This window comes from Oncorhynchus nerka, linkage group LG4 (assembly GCF_034236695.1).
Source record: "Oncorhynchus nerka isolate Pitt River linkage group LG4, Oner_Uvic_2.0, whole genome shotgun sequence".
In the NCBI taxonomy this organism is placed as follows: Eukaryota; Metazoa; Chordata; class Actinopteri; order Salmoniformes; family Salmonidae; genus Oncorhynchus; species Oncorhynchus nerka.
Window position 1 is genome coordinate 26,494,754 of NC_088399.1, and position 18,583 is coordinate 26,513,336.

General features: G+C 42.0%; 2 protein-coding genes across 2 annotated transcripts in view; one reads left to right on the plus strand and one right to left on the minus strand.

The window, feature by feature from the left end:
• LOC115121040 (betaine--homocysteine S-methyltransferase 1-like) lies at positions 1-4,763 on the minus strand. The gene is made up of 8 exons (XM_029650064.2): positions 4,656-4,763; positions 4,004-4,136; positions 2,741-2,853; positions 2,251-2,442; positions 1,947-2,094; positions 1,506-1,688; positions 1,164-1,392; positions 1-946 (listed from the first exon to the last, which is right to left on the minus strand). Exons 1-8 carry the CDS (start codon positions 4,677-4,679, stop codon positions 838-840), a joined length of 1,131 nt encoding a protein of 376 aa, XP_029505924.2. The 5' UTR covers positions 4,680-4,763; the 3' UTR covers positions 1-837.
• Positions 4,764-10,427: 5,664 nt separating this feature from the next.
• Positions 10,428-18,583, plus strand: part of dmgdh (dimethylglycine dehydrogenase) — a 29,713-nt gene continuing 21,557 nt past the window's right edge. Inside the window, exons 1-5 of the mRNA XM_029650074.2 lie at positions 10,428-10,964; positions 11,548-11,716; positions 12,916-13,014; positions 14,392-14,556; positions 15,162-15,366. Coding sequence (XP_029505934.2) covers positions 10,843-10,964; positions 11,548-11,716; positions 12,916-13,014; positions 14,392-14,556; positions 15,162-15,366 — 760 coding nt within the window. The 5' untranslated portion in view covers positions 10,428-10,842. The remainder of the gene's footprint in view (positions 10,965-11,547; positions 11,717-12,915; positions 13,015-14,391; positions 14,557-15,161; positions 15,367-18,583) is intronic.

Below are 18,583 nucleotides of genomic sequence, written 5' to 3' on the forward strand. Positions count from 1 at the left end.
TTAAGGTCACGTGGAAGTTTATTAAATAAAACAGTATTGAAGTCAATACTTCCATTTGGTAAGACAATATTTGGCACTAGATTGTGTTCAGAACTAGGCTACATTCTTCAGAGCTAACATTGTGTTCACAGTAGTTGTTAACACTTTATAAGCTTAGGTTTAGATTGCACCAGGGATGTATTTATTATCTCTTGCAACGGAAACTGTTTTAAAAAAAACAAATGATGAAGCAAGCAGAACAAAACCTAACTGAATTTGTCCAATAGAAACTTGTTTTGATGCCAAATGTTGTTTGGCGTAAACAGTTGTTGCTAAATGACTCTGCGTAATGACTACACCCCAGATCAACAGCACACTCTGGAGACATGTGGACACAACAGCAACTTTTTAGTTTGTTTCACTAACACCACGCATCACTGGCTTGATGACTCCTGTAACATTCTGTCCAAGTAAAGCACATATCAAGTTTGAAATTAGAAATCTATAACATGTTACTTCAATTATTACAGAAGAGCATACGATGGTGCTACACTATGTACAGGTGGTGCAAATCTAAATGACAAGAAAAATAACTTTTGGTTGACAAAAAGATGGTCCTGGAAATCAGGGGAATAAGACTTTATCTGATAATTTTTGGTATGTAAACTTGGAATATGTGGGAGCTCTTCCCTCTGCCTTTCTCACACAATACCACAACACACCTACCACGAGTAGAGAACAGCATCCTCCTGGCTGGTTTACCTCCCTCCTAGCCCAGGAGGAATGCTCAGTGGCTGGCCTTTGCCTTCTCAAACAGGGGCTTGAGCTCATCCAGGCTGGTGGCTTCCTTGTGCTGCATCAGGTCAGCATGGCCTTTGGTGACACCCCAGCTGTCAGGGTGGACATGGCGGGACACTTGGGACGGCCGGATGCTGGCTTCAGCTTCTCCCAGTAGTCACGGCGGGCCCTGGGGGAAGAGAAGGATGGTCATATGTATACGCCAAACGTAGTTATAAGCTGGTACTAAAATGTTACAGTAGTATGTAACCTCATGTTTTATAGTACCAATTAGAGTTAAATAATTTAACTCTTGTAATTTTGGACTGGAGTCATATACTGGCACCCCTTCGTGGTTCCTGGTATCTTATTAATTTGTATCCTTGTGGCGTATACGGTCTCGTTACCTGGCGCGGACCCAGGGCTTGGTGTGCATCTCCAAGCCAGCACCCCAGTTGCCGTGCTTGACGGAGGCAGGGGGCAGGTAGCCTCTCTCTGTGGCCAGCTCCTCAGCCACAGCCCTGATGTGGTAGGGCTCGAAGCCGCAGCAGCCACCGATGAAACGGATGCCAACGTTGAAGGCCTCTCTGGCGTACTTGTGCATGTCCCACCTGGTCAGAATCCTGGGCTCCAGACCTGGGGGAGAGAAATGTAGTCAGAAGGAGGGAGGCAAGAAAGGAAGAAAGGGAAAAATAACCCAACTACGGGGCAGGAGAGAGATTGCGATGGAGATGTTATTGTGTGTGTACCGAAGGGGAATTCTGGCAGATCGATGAATCCCTGGCAGTTGCAGTCAGGCGTGTGGTAGGCCAGAGGCTGCACCATGTAGTGAGCCTTCAGCCCTGCCCTCTCCACTCCCTCTTTCATCATCTTCACAGTCTTCACACAGGTCATGGGGTCAAAGTGGCAGTTGATGCCAACAATATTGGCTCCTATAAGCAGAGTGAGATGACAGTTTGACAATATCACTATTGACACTGTTTTTGGTTTTACTATCCTTGTGGGGGACCAGAAGTCATCACAAGGATAGTAAAACAAGGGGGGACATGCCACCGGTCCCCACAAGGAAAAGGCCATTTTAGGCTTACAATTAGGGTTAAGGAAATAGAGTTCAAGCTCCAATTTTTTGGTCCCCACAAGGATAGTAAAACAAACGTGTGCACATCTAATGGTTAAATTAAGTCCCATACCAGCTTTGACCAGCCTGACAGCACAATCCCCAGGGCTGACACCGTTGAGGTCTCCATCAGGGCCGATGCACAGGGAGGCACATACTGGCTTCCCGGAGGTTTTCAGCACCTGCACGGCCCACTCTGCCTCCTCCACATGCTCAAAGTACTGCACAAACACACATATGGGGTGAATAAGTGAAGACCCAAAACACAGAAACCAGCATTGTCCAAGTGAGGATCCATTGAATATAGAAACGGTCAGGTCAAAATGAGATATGTATAAGAAAATGTGCTATACGCATGTACAACATCACATTCCTACCTCTGCAATCATGAAATCCACATTCTTCTTGACAAAGACATTGAGCTGCCTCTTGAAGATACCCTTGACCTCAGCCTCACTCTTGCAGCTCAGGTATGAGGGGGTCTGGGAGACCCCACCTGCCACCATCGCGTCACCCTCATTGGCCACCTCTCTGGCCAGGTCACAGGCAGCCTCGTTGATTTGCGCACCCTGGTGCAGCCATTGATTAGTGTACAACCTTATTGATGTAGTTTCAGGTACAGTACAATGTATCTTATATCACTATTGTGAAACCTGCCAAGTAGGCTAAACACCACATTGGGAAATAGTAGAGCTGAACAGAACAGGCGTTGAGAAACGTATAGTAAACTGATTTACATGTAGATTCATTTATATCAGCTCTTTCAGTCATTGGTCAATTTGGCTAAAAGGTCATTACAGTAGCATGGGTCTGGCATGCTTATTCATTCCCCCCTGAGCTTTCCCAACAGAGCAGACAGATACTCACTGTGAAGCGCTGAGCATTACCCCTGTTCTCCAGCTTATCGTCACTGGCGTAGAAGGTGAAGGTCTGCATGACATTTGACCCCGACCGCAGGAACTCACGGTGCAGCTGTCGCACTGGAAGTAAAAGCAATCGGCTTTTGGCTAAGTATTTACAACTTCGACTTAATGCCCTCAGCCTCGTCTGGTTAAAACGTGCACTGTAAAAAGTAACTAGTAGTGTCTACTCCAACAGTCAGTAGAACTAAGCATAAAAGTCATACCAACTCATGTCAATAAGATTTATCACTTAATGTTTGAGTACTGTTAACAAATTAGGTAATAGAGTAAATAACAATTTACTTGTGTTCTGCTAATCTAAAGTAGAGTTCACAAGTTATGATTATTCAATATTTTACAGTCAGGCCAACATTCATAAAATAAGTTGTTCTTACTTGACTATGTTTGTCTTTACTTAAAATAAAGTAGTCAGAGATTGATATTTGAGTAAAACAATGACATTTATGTGTTGTGCTGTAATAGTTACTTTTTTGCAAGTTAAGAATATTTAGTGCCACATGGCTCTGTTTTGGGGGGATTTGGGGTAATTCAACGAGCATACATTGTTTAAGAGTGTTAATAAATAATAAAGAAACTCATTTCTAAAATAGTATTAAGCAGTTTGTTGTGCTATGATGTGTAATTGATAAGGAACAATATCAAAACCGTTGGGAAAACTGACATTCAATAATGAGACAACCCATTCTCACCATCAACAAGGTAATGTGCCCCACTCGTCATAACAGAAGCTAATGCAGCATCTTGTAATGCTTACAGCTCTACCACCAGTTACCGTTCGAGAAATGAGCACGGTGCCCAAGAAGGACTGGCAACGGGGGTTCAAGTGGCAAGTCTTCATATGCATAAAACAATGTTAGGCTAAACAGTAAGACACTGAAAATGAGTAATCAGAACTACTTACACTAGAAAAACATCTACTTAAAGTACTAACCTTTTTTAGGGACACTATGTTCACTGCAACAAATATTAATGTTCAAGTAACTTCAATCGTTATAGCTCAGAATACATCAAGTTCATAAGAAAAAAAACTATTTACAACTTAAAAATATAACAGTATTTCCACAAAAATGTTGTTAGCGGAACTACTTTACAGTGTGCGTCTGGTGGACAAGTTGTAGGCGAGAGGCTGCGCGAACCGCTATGTATTATGACTGATGCATGGTCCAGGCTAGGTAGCCAAGCAATTAGATAAGCGCGCTCATTTTACCAGCCTCAGGATGCTCTGCGGCGGCCTCAGGAGTCCAGGGACCCGCCTTCACGTATCCCCTCTTCTCCAGAGCGAATACGAAGCCCCCATCCCCGATGACAATTTCGCCTGCATCCAGGCGCTCCAGAATGTTCTGCACAAACATTGCGTAATTAGTTGGTCATTCTCCAAATATGAAATATGCACGCTTAATTAACACGCATAACAGCTCCCTGGATGACATAAGCTAGCCGTAAACTAGGGTCGGTGCCATCAGGAATCCTTGGGACGTCCTTACCGTAAACCTCAACCCTCATCCATTTAAAAATGTCAACTTCAGTGGGTGAGGGACACTTAAAATTTAGCAGTGTTACCCAAATTAGTACCACACAGTTGATTCAGACTATTAACTCATCCACCAAAACTCTTAGGGTCGTGTTTGGGAAACGCTTCTCTAAAACAAAGTTACAGAATATAGTTAAAGTAGAAGTCACAATTGTTCCATCAAACACGCTTTGTGAGAATGTTTTATAGTTATAAAAACTTACGCATTATAACAAATAACTTCTCAATAATTGAAGCAATACATAGCACATATGCAAAGGTTCTGCAAAAGACTGCATGCATTGTATACAGCCATAATGACGTTAATTCATATTAAGTCGCCACTTACCCTCTTAGCTCCAGCGGGTGCCATGATTATTAGTGATTGCAGTTGTATTTTAGATGCACCTTCTCAACCAACCGCTTCGGCTAGATTTGGTGTTTGAAGCAGTGAAACGTCTGCCTTTATACGCCAAAAGAGAGGTGTGGTGCGCAGTGATGTCACACACAGATCCGCCTGTTCCTGCTTCTTACACATGGCGCTTTCATGAAAATTGGGAATTCAGGGAAAAACGATGTAAAATCATGACGCCAATGATCCCCAGGTCGGAAAGTCGGAGCTCTAGAAAGAGGCCCCAGTTCATGAATTGGAATTCCGAGTTGGATGACAGTCCAAAACTATTTTTCAAGTCGCTCGTTTTTTACCGAGTTTCCAGTTGTTTTGAACGTACTGAAGTCGGAAGTCGGAGACATCAGCAGATGTCACAACTTACTATACATAAACCCAGCCTAAAACCCAAATAGCAAGCAATGCAGATGTTAAGTTCCCAGTTGTTATGAACACAGCATAGATCTATTTTTTCTCTGCATCTATAAATGCAAATGTAGCACAAAGAACACTTGTTATTTTACCTTGTGCATGTTTACTTAAAAGAAAGATGTCGACAGGGCAATGTGCAATAGCTTATCATGGTTGTTTGTAACCTCAGTGAAGGCCCACAGCACAGATATTTAGCATGGGTCAATCAATATGTGCAATAGCTCTTTCCCTTATGACTTGGAATTACAGTTTTCTAGGTCATGTGTGACCACCAAAAAATAAGATCACTTGTTTATACCTTTTATTCCAGAGCCTTCAGATATAAAGTGGGGCTGCCTCTTTTTCCAAGATTAACATGTGTTCAGTGTTGGTACAGAAATATGTTTCTTTGTCTGTTTTTGTTAGATTGATTAATATAATTCTTAAACTCATCCAATCTGGTTAGACCTGTCAGAATTCCATGAGTTTAAGAAGAAAATACACAAATAACTGCAAAATCAGATGGCAGGTAAAGTTCGGGGGCTACAAAGAGTTTTTTTAAAATATATATATATATATATATACAGTATATAAGTATTTAAAGTGGCAATCAGCACTTAAAACAATAACACAATGTTTTCTCGTCCCTGTTTCGGTAAAAGTACGAGGGATGGGCTGGAGAAATTTAACCAATCTCAAATTCATAGACCGAGCTATGGATGCAACACTGGCATCTTTCTAGAGCTCTGACTTCTGACCTGTAGGTCGCTGACATCATGATTTGACCTCGTTTTTTTTCAGAGTTCCCAGTTGTCTTGAAATCACCATTAGCCAAGGGGTCTGTGGCAGGAGTGATGAATGAGAGACTAGGTCATCATGCAGCTGCATGTGTGTGTGTGTGTGTGTCCATGGGAAGCAGAGGGGATGGGGAAGGAACATTTTGGGCCTAATAAAAGAACTCAGCACAACAGTAGGCCTACACCATAACTGATCTACAGCAATATAGAGCCCCTTAGCGAATCACTGGAGCCCATCACAGTTATATAAGATGCAAAAAACCTTTATAGAGGCACTTTACATACAGTTATAGTTTTGAAGCATATATGTACTTTACGATTATAGTTTACAAGCACAGATGTACTTATAGTTTAGGGTTTGAGGGTTTGTGGTACGTTGGGCAAATCATTATAACCCAAGGTGGTGGCCTGGCAGGTTTCATAGTGGGGGTGTTGTATGTTGTCACTTACAGTTGTATGCTTACACAAGCACACACACGCAAGGACATGCTTGCATGCACACAAGCGCGTATGCACACACTCCCCTTGTATTACATTTGGTTGTGTGTTTTATGCTTTATGCTACAGGCTTCTTTAAGGAAATACACTGAGTGTACAAAACATGCTCCTCCCATGACATACTAGACTAACCAGGTGAATCCAGGTGAAAGCTATGATCCCTTATTGATGTTACTTGTTAAATCAACTTCAAACAAATCAAATCAAAAGCGCAAAATACAACTGGTGTAGACTTTATCGTGAATTGCTTGCTTACGAGCTCTTCCCAACAATGCAGAGTTTAAAGATGAAAATGAAATAGTAACACAAGAGGAATAAAATAAAATACACAGGAATGGAGATACAGTACAGTGAGGACCAGTACCAGATCAATGTGCAGGGGTACAAGGTATTTGAGGTAGATACTGTATGTACATGAATGCAGGGTAAAGTGACAACGCATCAGGATAGATAATAATAATAGTACAATATAGAACAGAGTAGCAGCAGATGATAAAAGTGAGTGTGTGTGTAATGTGTATGGATGTGTGTTTGTGTTGTGTTGGTCTGCATGTGTGTGTTGTGTGTGTGCATATGTAGTGTATGTGAGTTTTGTGTGGGCTTGTCAATGTAGTGTGTGTGAGTGAGTGTGTATATGGTTTGTATATATAGTCTGGTGAGTGTGCGTAGGGTCAGTGCAAGATAGAGTCAGTGCAGGTAGTTTGGGTACCATTCATTGACTAGCAGTCTGGCTATTTAGCAGTCTTATGGCCTGGGCGTAAACGCTGACTTGGAGCCTGTTGGTCTGACCGTTTACAGAGGGTAGCAGAATGAACAGTGGCTTGGGTGGCCAGGATCTTTGGAAATTTTTTGGGCCTTCCTCTGACACCGCCTAATATAGAGGTCCTGGATGGCAGGGGGCTCGGCCCCAGTGATGTACTGGGCTGAGAAGGATTTTTAAGCCTTGAGACAATTGAGACATGGATTGTGTATGTGTGACATTCAGAGGGTGAATGGGAAAGACAAATGATTTTAGTTCCTTTGAACGGGGTATGGTAGTAGGTGCCAGGAGCATCGGTTCGTGTAAAGAACTGCAACGGTGCTGGGTTTTTTAAGATCATATATTTCCTGTGTGTATCAAGAATGGTCCACCACCCAAAGCACTAATATTACTAATATTACTAATACTCAGTGTATATACATGTGTGAATAACTACCTTACTAACATTTACAAAATGTGGGAGTAATGATTAATAAATGGTGAGCATACTGTTTGTAAATGCCTTAGAAATAGTTTATAAATACCTCTAAAAAGTGTTACCTGTTTTTGCTAAGTATCCAATGTTTCAGGTATCATAAAAGGTATTGTAGCTTTTAACCTTTTCAGTGGCATGCTGAAAAAGTCATACAGTAGTTGAGCATCACAATATATATATCTGTACAAAATATAATAGATTTTTGTTTGACGTGATTATGTACACCTGAGACAATGGACATTCAGGAGAATGGACATTTAAAGAATGATCGAATAGACTTGTATTGTGTAAATAAAATATGACTGTCAGTAACAGTAGATTGGAATAGAATATGACATTGTGTTCTACAATCTTAGAAAAAAAGCTGCTATCTAAAACCTAAAATGGATCTCCAGCTGTCCCCATAGGAGAACTCTGCGTATAACCCTTTTAAATACTAGGTAGAACCCTTTGGGTTTCAGGTAGAACCAATTTGGGTTCCATGTATGGAACCAAAAAGGGTTCTACCTGGAACCAAAAAGGATTATTCTATGGGGACAGCTGAAATACCCTTTTGGAACCCTTTTTTCTAGTGTATTGGTTCTATTTATATCTTCAACATGCAGTTGCAGATACAACCCTGACATTAGTTAAAGGCAGTCAATACAATAGATTCTAAAAAAAGTTGTCAATTCCTGAGATATGTATTCACACTTTTTTTTAAAGTAGTTACTTTCTCAGATCTGTGTTAAAATAGTTTTGATAAGTAGTCACTTTGTGCGATCTGTATTCAAATAGATTTGATAAGTAGTCACTTTGTGCGATCTGTATTCAAATAGATTTGATAAGTAGTCACTTTGTGCGATCTGTATTCAAATAGATTTGATAAGTAGTCACTTTGTGCGATCTGTATTCAAATAGATTTGATAAGTAGTTATTTTGTGAGATCTGGACTCAAATAGTTTTTAAAAGTAGTACTTTTTTGGGATCTGTATTCAAATAGTTAAGCACCTCCAAAGTAACAGTCAGTTCCCACCTCCCCCAATTTGTGTTTTACTTTCCACAAAGCATAGGTAAACTTATAGTTATCCCAGGTCTGCTGCGCAGTATTGACAGAAGTCCACTCATTTATTTTCTTGACCAAATCTCCAATCCCCTGTTCCCCTGTCTGTCAGCAATGGTTATGACACACACACATGTGCAGTCGCACAAACAAATGCATGTGTGGATACACACATACACATGCACGTGCACACACACGCTTTTAGAAACATATGGTTAAGTTATGGTTAAACTCCCTGTTTTTTAACAATAGATCCAATAACATTCCTCAACAGATACAACCTGAATGCAGGTCAGCTGTTCCAGAGGGTTTCTAGGGGTTGTACTTATATAATAGTAGATGATACTGTAAGTCTGTGTGTGACCCAAATGGCTCCCTGTTGAGCTCTCGTCAAATTTGGGATGCAACTCTATGTCACTCCTTGGCCTGTTCAGACTGGATCCAATACATCAGACCAGCAGGGACTGATAAAAACAGCACATAACCTCCTGTGTCAATCCAGGAGCCCTTGTGAAATGTGCTACAACAATTGAGTGTGAGTATTAACTCCCGAGTGGCGCAGTGGCGCAAGGCACTGCATCTCAGCGCTACAGACCCTGGTTCGATTCCAGGCTCTATTGGGAGTCCCATAATGCGGCGCACAATTGGGTTAGGCTGTCATTGTAACTAAGAAGTTGTTCTTAACTGACTTGCCTGGTTAAATATATATAGATTTTGTTTAGATGTCCATAGCCTACTGTGAATGTCAATGTCACCCACAAAGGAATTCAATATTCTAGTCTTGTCCTAATAGTTTTCTTATCCAGTGTGTTGCTCAGAGTAGCTTTACCCATATTGTGTCATTACACATCACTGGCCCTGGTTAATGTGTATTGTGTAGACTAGTGTAACAGTGTAGATTCCGTCCCTCTCCTTGCCCCTACTTGGGATTGAACCAGGGACCCTCTGCACACATAGACAACTGACACCCACGTGGCCCTTGCAGAGCAAGGGGAACAACTACTTCAAGGTCTCAGATCATGTGAAGTCACCGATTGAAACGCTATTAGCGCGCACCACCGCTAACTAGCTAGCCATTTCACATCGGTTACACTAGGTGAGATTGTGCCTGGCCAATGCTCTATGGGCAGTTGATGTCGACTCAAGTTATGCAAGCATTGTCTGTCTACACTGCCATTAGATGACAATGACATAGATAGATCTTGTCACAAAAACAAGATTTTGTAAAGGGTCTATTGGACTAAATATCATCAATATCAACAGTGCTTATCCATTTTGTGTGTATTATTCATTTATTTGTATATTCTCTTTTGTGTTATACGCTGGGGCCCTTCTATTCCCTTGATTCCCTGAGGCACAGCCTGACCTATGATATCTAAAGAGTTAACCTTTCAGCGATTTTTAGACTGGGAGGGTCTGAACACAGTTGGTGCGTTCAAAACAACTCGGAACTCGAAAAGAAACTCCGACTAGGAAAAATCGTTTAAACGGGCATCCAAATCTGAATTACAAGTTGGAAACTAGAGCATCATGCTATCAATAAATCAATCAATCAATCAATATATTTTATAAAGCCATTTTTTACCCAACCTAAAACCCCAAAGAACAAGCGATGTAGATGTAGAAGCAGTGGCTAGGAAAAACTCCCAAGAAAGGCAGGAACTTGAGAAGAGGCAGGAATTTGAGAAGAGGCAGGAACTTGAGAAGAGGCAGGAATTTGAGAAGAGGCAGGAATTTGAGAAGAGGCAGGAACTTGGGAAGAGGCAGGAACTTGGGAAGAGGCAGGAACCAGGCTCTGCGGAGTGGCCAGTCCCGTGGAGTGCCGGGTGGAGATTATACGAGTACATGGCGATTAAGGCCAGATCGATCTTCAACCAACATAGTCATTATGGCCAGATCCTAGAGCTCCAATTTCTCCGAACTGAAGATCACTGATGTCACGATTTTCCCACTCTGAGCTCGTTTTTACCTGAGTTCCCAGTTGTTTTGAACGCACCAAGTTTCACTGTGCCTAAATTGACTGGCGCTCTGCGCGAACGAGGGCGTGTTCAGCCAACAAAATAGTGCTTTGGTATAGAAGGCCTGCAGTAAATTGCGGTGGGGAATTAGGCAGAGGTGGTTCTGGTGTGCTTTGTGTTTTAATATATATTTTAATTAGTTAAACCATGTCTAGGTTTTTGAACGCAATTAATACTCACCTCCGGAGAGATTTTGCCGCATATCGCGCTATTGTCTGTATTCCACTGCGTACAATAAACTACACTTCGCAGAAACATGTGGGAAATGGGTAAGCCCCCTCGTGCACTTTTTGCCTTGTAGTAAACAACTTATGTTACCCTTTCAGCTTTCTTGTATCCTACAGTAAGTTTACAGATTTCACGTTTGGGACAGTTGGAGAGACCACAGAGGTGTCCGGTAGGCTTTAAGGGGCTTTTTGATCGCGTAATGTTATTATGGGTCTGCCCACAACCCAACCGTTTTAATTCAATTTGCATAATGCACATGACTTCCCTGCTGAACAGACCATGATATTATTCTGACGCGCTAATGTTCTCTGTGTTTATAATGTGACAAACAACAGCCTATATCTACAATTGACGTTAATGTGCCAGGCTGTCTGAGTGATCTCATGGCAGCATGTGTTGCATTTCCTTCCAGGGGTGTATGTCAGGTCAGAACTGGTCAGGGTTGATTTTCTTCACAATAATCTCTTCTGCTTCATAGAAGTCACATAACTACTCTACACATCTTTACCTGTATTAAAATAGATTCAAATGCATTCAAATCAATTAATACATGTTTTTCACATTTCAATCTCACTGTCTCCTTCTTTCATCTCACCCCTCTTTACCCCCTCTTCCCCCTCTCAGGGACAGCACTATGGTCCTGGGGAAGAGGTGGAAGGACACGGCTGAGACGGTGATCATCGGAGGGGGCTGTGTTGGAGTCAGTCTGGCCTATCACCTGGCCAAGGCTGGACAGAAGGATGTGGTCCTGCTGGAGAAGTCTGAACTGACCGCTGGATCCACCTGGCACGCTGTAGGTCAACAAAAACTAAAACAGATCTAGGATCAGCTTACCTGTCCCAAAACCTTATCTTAACCGTATGAGGGAAGACAGAACTGTCTGGGAGCAACAGTTGGCTCAAGGGGCTCATGGATAGAGTCTTGTTTTGTTTGTCAGTCAGGGGGGCACACAAACGTGTTGGGCGAGTTCGTTTTGCAAGACCCTGTGCCCCTTAAGTGAAATCTCCACCCACCTCCACCCGTCTTCTACTAATACATAAGTTAGCAAGGTATGGGAGTTTATGTTCCCCAACATTTGAATAAATGAAGGAGTTATTACACACACCCACTGTTAGAAGGAACTGTCAGAGGAAAAGATAAAGGTCAGAGATATTCAACACGGAAATAATACATTGAGACCACACTGAAGATATTTACATTTTGTCATTGAGTCATCTTATCCAGAGTGACTTACAGTTAACAGGAAAAACCCGACCGAAGATACTACGGTACTACAAGATATCAGATAGTCCACTCAGCAGAGGGAGATTCCCAAGAAGTAGATGGAGGCATGTAAGAAGATCTAAGTTATGGTAGCTGTCAGACAGCTGCTGTCAAAGAACCAGGCCTATGTGGGTCTGCCAAGGATCTGATGACCTAATACTGCTTCTCTATGACCCCCTTCCAACCAACCCTATCCCATATAGGTTACTCTACATAGTAAATATGCTGCCCTTAATGTCAAGGGGCCAACTTTCCTAGTAGACTTATCAAACTTCTCATTCTATGTATCTATGTTAGGATCTTGTGAACTGCATGCCCTGGTTGTGTAGTGTAGTTCAAGTCAATGGAGATAACATGATGGGGCGGCAGCGTAGCCTAGTGGTTAGAGCGTTGGACTAGTAACCGGAAGGTTGCAAGTTCAAACCCCCGAGCTGACAAGGTACAAATCTGTCGTTCTGCCCCTGAACAGGCAGTTAACCCACTGTTCCCAGGCCGTCATTGAAAATAAGAATGTGTTCTTAACTGACTTGCCTGGTTAAATAAAGGTCAAATTAAAATTTAAAAAATGATGTTGTTGAAATATGTATTACTATTATTTTATAAGATTCACTTTCAAATCATTGCCTTGCAAACCTGCAGGGTCAATACAGTAGATCAAGTGTTGTCAGTGTTTCCATGTACATGACCATGCCTCCTCTTCTAAGTGTCCATGTTCATTGTCTGTTCCAGGCTGGTTTGACCACGTACTACCACCCTGGTATCAACCTGAAGAAGGTCCATTACCACAGCATCAAGCTGTATGAGAGTCTGGAGGCCGAGACAGGACAGGTATACTATATGTCAACCACAGCACAACGGATTACATCATGTCTGTCTGTATGACTGAATTTATGTACAGTGGGTATCAAAGTTTTCACCCCCCTTGGATTTGAAAAATGTTGTTACAAAGTGGAATTGAAATGAATATAATTGTGATTTGTTTTGTTGTTGTTGTCATTGATGACAAAGAATAGTCTCTATTGTGAAATTGGAAGAATATAAACGTTACTATGCCTTGATTAGACACAAATTCACTCCCCTGAGTCAATACATGTTAACTCCTTTTGTAGCAGTTACAGCTGTGATTCTTCTTGGGTCAGTCTCTAAGAGCTTTGCACACCTGGATTGTGCAATATTTGCCCATTTAGTCTTTTTAAAATGATTCTAGATGTTGGCTAGATGGTAATTTTCAAGTCTTGGCATAGATTTTGTAGCAGATTTAAGTCATCTGTAGCTTGGCCAAGCAGGAACATTCACTGTCTTGTTGGTAAGCATCTCCAGTGTAAATTTGAGGTTATTGTCCTGCTGAAAGGTGAATTCCTCTCCCAGTGTCTGGTGTAAAGCAGACTGAAGCAGATTTTCCTCTAGGATCTTGTCTGTGCTTAGCTCTGTCCCATTTATTTGTATTGTGAAACATTCTGTTTGCCAATGTCAACCATACCCATACCATGATGCAGCTGCCACCACCCTTGAAAACAAGGAGGCAGTAACTCAGTGTGTTTTGGACTTGCCCCAAACATAAGGCTTTGCATTTTTTTCTTTTCTACTTTTTAGGTCATTATTGTGGCGTAAATACAATGTTGATCCATCCTCAGTTTTTTTTTCTTCAAGCCATTGAGCTGTTTTAAAATTAGCAATGGCCTCATGGTGACATCCCTGAGCAGTTTCATTCCCGTCCTGCAGCTCAGTTCAGAAGGATGACTGCATCTTTGATGTGTCTGGGGGGGTTTAATACATAATCCACAGCATAATTATTAACTTGAACATGCTTAAAGATATATTAAATGTATATTGTGTTATTGTTACTAATCTACCAATCACTGCCCTTTTACTATGAGTCTTTTGAAAATCTCACAGGTCTTTGTAGTTGAAACTGTACTTGAAATTCAATACTTGCCTTAGTGTGAAATAGCAGGGATTGACATGTTACTTATTATGATAATTGTTTTAGGCTTGTCTAAACAAATGGGGTGCAATAACCATTTTAGTTATTACATTTTAATTAATTTAATGAAGTTCTTTGTGTAGCTCAATGACAACAAATCACAATAAAATTAATTTGTATATCACTTTGTCACACAACAAAATGTGGGGGAAAAGGGGGGTGAATAGTTATGATACCCACTATGTATGCATGTTTCACACATTTTATCCATGTGTCTATAGGCGGTGGGTTTCCACCAGCCAGGCAGTATCCGTATTGCCTCCACCCCAGTCAGAGTGGATGAGCTGAAGTACCAGATGGCAAGAGCCCACTGGCACCCCACGCCTCAGTGGCTCATCACCCCTGAGAAGATCAAGGAGCTCTTCCCCCTGCTCAACATGGACAAGGTCTGGACCTGAACCAAAAATATATATATATCTGTCAGAGGAGGCTAATGAGGGGAGGACGGCTGATAATAATGGATGGAATGGAGTTAATGGAATGGTACCAAACACATGGAAAATCAGGTGTTTGATACCATTCCATTTATTCCGTTCCAGCCATTACTATGAACCTGTCCTCTCCATTTAAAGTGCCACCAGCCACCACTGATATATAACCATGGCTCTATATATATTGTTCTGGTCTGGACCGGAGGAATGCATTCTCATGCGCCATAGACATGTAGCCTGGGTCCCAGATATGTTTGCACTGTCTTGCCAACTCCATTGGTCATTGGTATGACAATGCCCATAGGAGTTGGCAAGACAGCACAAACAGATCTTGGACCAGGCTAATAGACATCATTGTGATCTCAGTTTCATGTCATGACCTAAGAGCCTAGTGGATATACTCTAATGATTTAAAGAGGCTTTATACAACTTTTCCCTCTGCGGGGGCTCTTGAGGGAAACAAAACTTCCATAATGTATCTTTAAAGTTGTCATTGACCAAGAACGTTTGTTTGAACCAGTAGACAACGACATGACAGTAATAATATCCACCTCCCCCAGGTGCTAGCGGGTCTATATAACCCAGGAGACGGCCATATTGACCCCTACTCCCTAACCATGGCTCTGGCTGCAGGGGCCCGTATGTATGGAGCCCAGATCTACAACCCAGCCCTGGTCTCTGGCCTCACACCCACCAGTGATGGGAAGTGGGATGTCCAGACCCCACACGGGACCATCAGAGCTAACCGCATAGTCAACGCCACAGGTCAGTGGTCGAATATTTGTCAGTGGCAAAATATCTGTCTCTATGTAAACCCCAATGGAGGCTAGAGGAGAGCAGAATATGTCGACATGCTCATTGTAATGGCTGGAATGGAATGGGTCATCACCGGTACATACAATTGCATGCAGGAATACATGCACAACATGTACTTCTTGCTGCATACATGGAGAATAGAAACAAGAACCTTTGGCAAACTGGGAGGCTTAGCTTCCTGCTAGAACTTGGTCTGCCAGAGAGCCAGATGAGCATTGATGTAGTTGGGTCCAGGCTCTATGTTATTGTACAGAGTGTTTGTGCTGCAAATCATGATTGATTGGCCCTTGCACAAGTTTGTATGTCCAAACTAACATTAGTGACCATATTACAGAACATGCATTGACTGTTGACTTCTAGATAAATTGTATCAATACATTGCATCATGCACTGTAGTATCTTGTAGATATATCAGCATGTAGAGGTCATTTAGGGCTATAGATGAGTTTCTAATGTTTAAAACTGACTCAAGCAGTTTGTCCATTCGGCAACACAGTCCTGTTATTCACAGCTTTTGGGTCAGATTGAAATCTCACTGGCAAACATTGAGAAACTATGATTAGAGCCGGCCAAAAGGCTTGAACAACAACTTCAGTTGAAGATTTTTCTAAACGAGTTGGTGTGAGTCAGATTGTCTGTATAACACAGACCAGTCTGGGTGGGTGAGCTGGGGAAGTTAACACCTCTAGCTCCTCTTTAGGTTGTCAGAAACTAAACCCACAGACCTAGTTTACCAGTTTGGGTTGGTTAAAATGCAGGCCCCATGTCTCTCAAGTCAATCAAACCAGCCTTTCCTCTCTCCTTTTTAAAAATGTTTTACCTTTATTTTACTAGGCCAATGCTCTAACCACTAGGCTACCCTGCCCCTGAACAAAGCAGTTAACCCACTGTTCCTAGGCCGTCATTGAAAATAAGAATTTGTTCTTAACTGACTTGCCTAGTTAAATAAAGGTAAAATAAAATGTACTCATTTTCAGTTCAGCCACTGGCTTATTTTTATTTTTTTTCCTGCTTGTAGACAGACAAAAGAGAATTTGGTATAGTCTACATTAAAGAGCACACTCGGCACAGACTAATTAGATCTTAGGACCCCAGTCCTGAGGACAAAGAAGTTGATGAAACTAAATACTTTAGGGGTGAGTTCAGTTGTAGTTCTTGTTTGATTTGGCCCAGTGCTGAGCCTCTTTCAGTCTTTCTGACTCTTGTCTGAACTGCTCTTATTCCAAGGCTGCTATCTTAGGGACATTTGACCCTATACACGACATTCTGAGTTCAGGAGAAACTGGGTCACATGGTTTGAACTGGGTCATACCAGTTCTGGGAGGATTTAGTTGGCAAGGTTTTGTCACCACTATCATACCTCCTTGCATAACTGATTAATTTTGCAGCTGCCTGAAGTTTGCTCTCTCCCTCCTTTATGGGTCGCTGGAGGAGGAGGAGAGGGGCACGTTGTAGGTTTACTTTGCTTTGTTCTAGCTTTGCTAAACCCATTACTATTATGGCCCTTGGCCCTCCGTTCCCTCATCAGTTTATCCAAACAGGCCAACAGGTTTTAGCCAATCACAGAGCAGCAGCTGAAGGACGCCTCTTCAGCAGATTTTTTAAATGTTGAAGAACAAACATTTTCTGATTCCTTAGTGATGCTTGGGTTTCCATGTGCTTTTTCTCTGCAAACTCTGATTTCTTTAAGTTCATGAATTTGCAGTTTGGGTCCACTCATTTGACAACCTTGTGTTAACATCACCTATGTACAACAGTCAAACCATTGCTGACTGGGCTTTCCGAGTGGCGCAGCGGTCTAAGGCACTGCAGATCCGGGTTCAATCCCGGGCTGTGTCGCGGGTGGTTTCCGGGTTAAGCGAGCAGTGCGTCAAGAAGCAGTGTGGCTTGGCAGGGTCGTGTTTCGGAGGATGCATGGCTCTCGACCTTCGCCTCTCCCGAGTCCGTACTGGAATTGCAGTGATGAGACAAGACTGTAACTACCAATTGGGGAGAAAAAGGGGTAGAAATTGTTTTATTACAAAAAATCAAAAAAATCATCATCTTTGAATAACAGTCCGCTATCTTAGAATTTGACTCATGTTTTGTCAACTCAACTTGATTTCCTCAGTTGGTGTAATGTAACAAGCTGTAACTACATTTAAGTAATTTAGAAGACACTCTTATCCAGAGCTATTAAGGTAAAGTGCCTCACCTAGTCTGCTTGGGGATTCAACCCAGCAACATTTCAGTTACTGGCCCAACTCTCTTAACCCCTAGGCTACCTGCTGCCTGTTACTACCAAAATGTTGTCTAGTGCTTGACACGTAGTTGATTCACAGCAGCTACAACATTGTCCAGTCAGGCAAAAAAACAGATATGTATTGTTTTGGTACACAGGATGAATTAGGCTATAATATTAATATAATGTATAATATATTTCATTTAGCAGACGCTTTTAACCAAATGCCATTTACAGTCATGCGTGCATACATTTTGCGTACGGGTAATCCCAGGAATCGAACATACTATCCTGGTGCTGCAAAAACCATGCTCTACCAACTGAGCTACAGAGGATAACGAGTGCTTGGTAGATATAACACTTCCTATAGGGGATCTGCAGATATACTGCCCATCGATGTGTGTTATTGCATAAGTCACGGCTGGTGAGAGACTTACAGCCTTGTCATATACATTACACTTTGCATACAATCAACATGGAGAGAGAGAAATGTATAGCTGCACATAAAGCTGCTGGGGCCAAATAAAAGCCACTTTGTCAGGGGTACAATGGAAACATCCCATAGCGCAGCTGAGGGATTTAATCTAAAACCTTGTCGTTGAAGCTGCTGTTTGAAACCCCACTGGACACTAGATTTATAGTGTTTGACCAATGCAGTAATGACTTGTCTCCATATGGTCCAGTAAAATAGAACAGTGCACGTACAGCACACACAGGCCGGGTAGGGGGAGTTTGTGGTGATTGTGTCGGTTGCTGTGTTTGCACTTTGCAGACACGAACACATACACAACCTGCAGTTTGAGAGTCTTATGTGTCCAGTTTTGGTTTTGTGGGCGACTTTTTTTTTATCAGAACATCCTTGGTTGTACTCATAAACAGTAGCTACTACACCCATTAAACTCACTCCTTCACTTTGGAGCTAAATCTCTCAACTTCATTATTATA

Excerpts from the sequence above, each read along its gene's own strand:
- LOC115121040 (XM_029650064.2), bottom strand. The coding sequence starts at position 4,679 with ATGGCACCCGCTGGAGCTAAGAGG. Across the intron at positions 2,443-2,740 it reads GTAATGCTCAGCGCTTCACA|GGTGCGCAAATCAACGAGGC; the intron begins GTGAGTATCTGT and ends TGGCTGCACCAG. Across the intron at positions 1,689-1,946 it reads TGTCAGGCTGGTCAAAGCTG|GAGCCAATATTGTTGGCATC; the intron begins GTATGGGACTTA and ends CTCTGCTTATAG.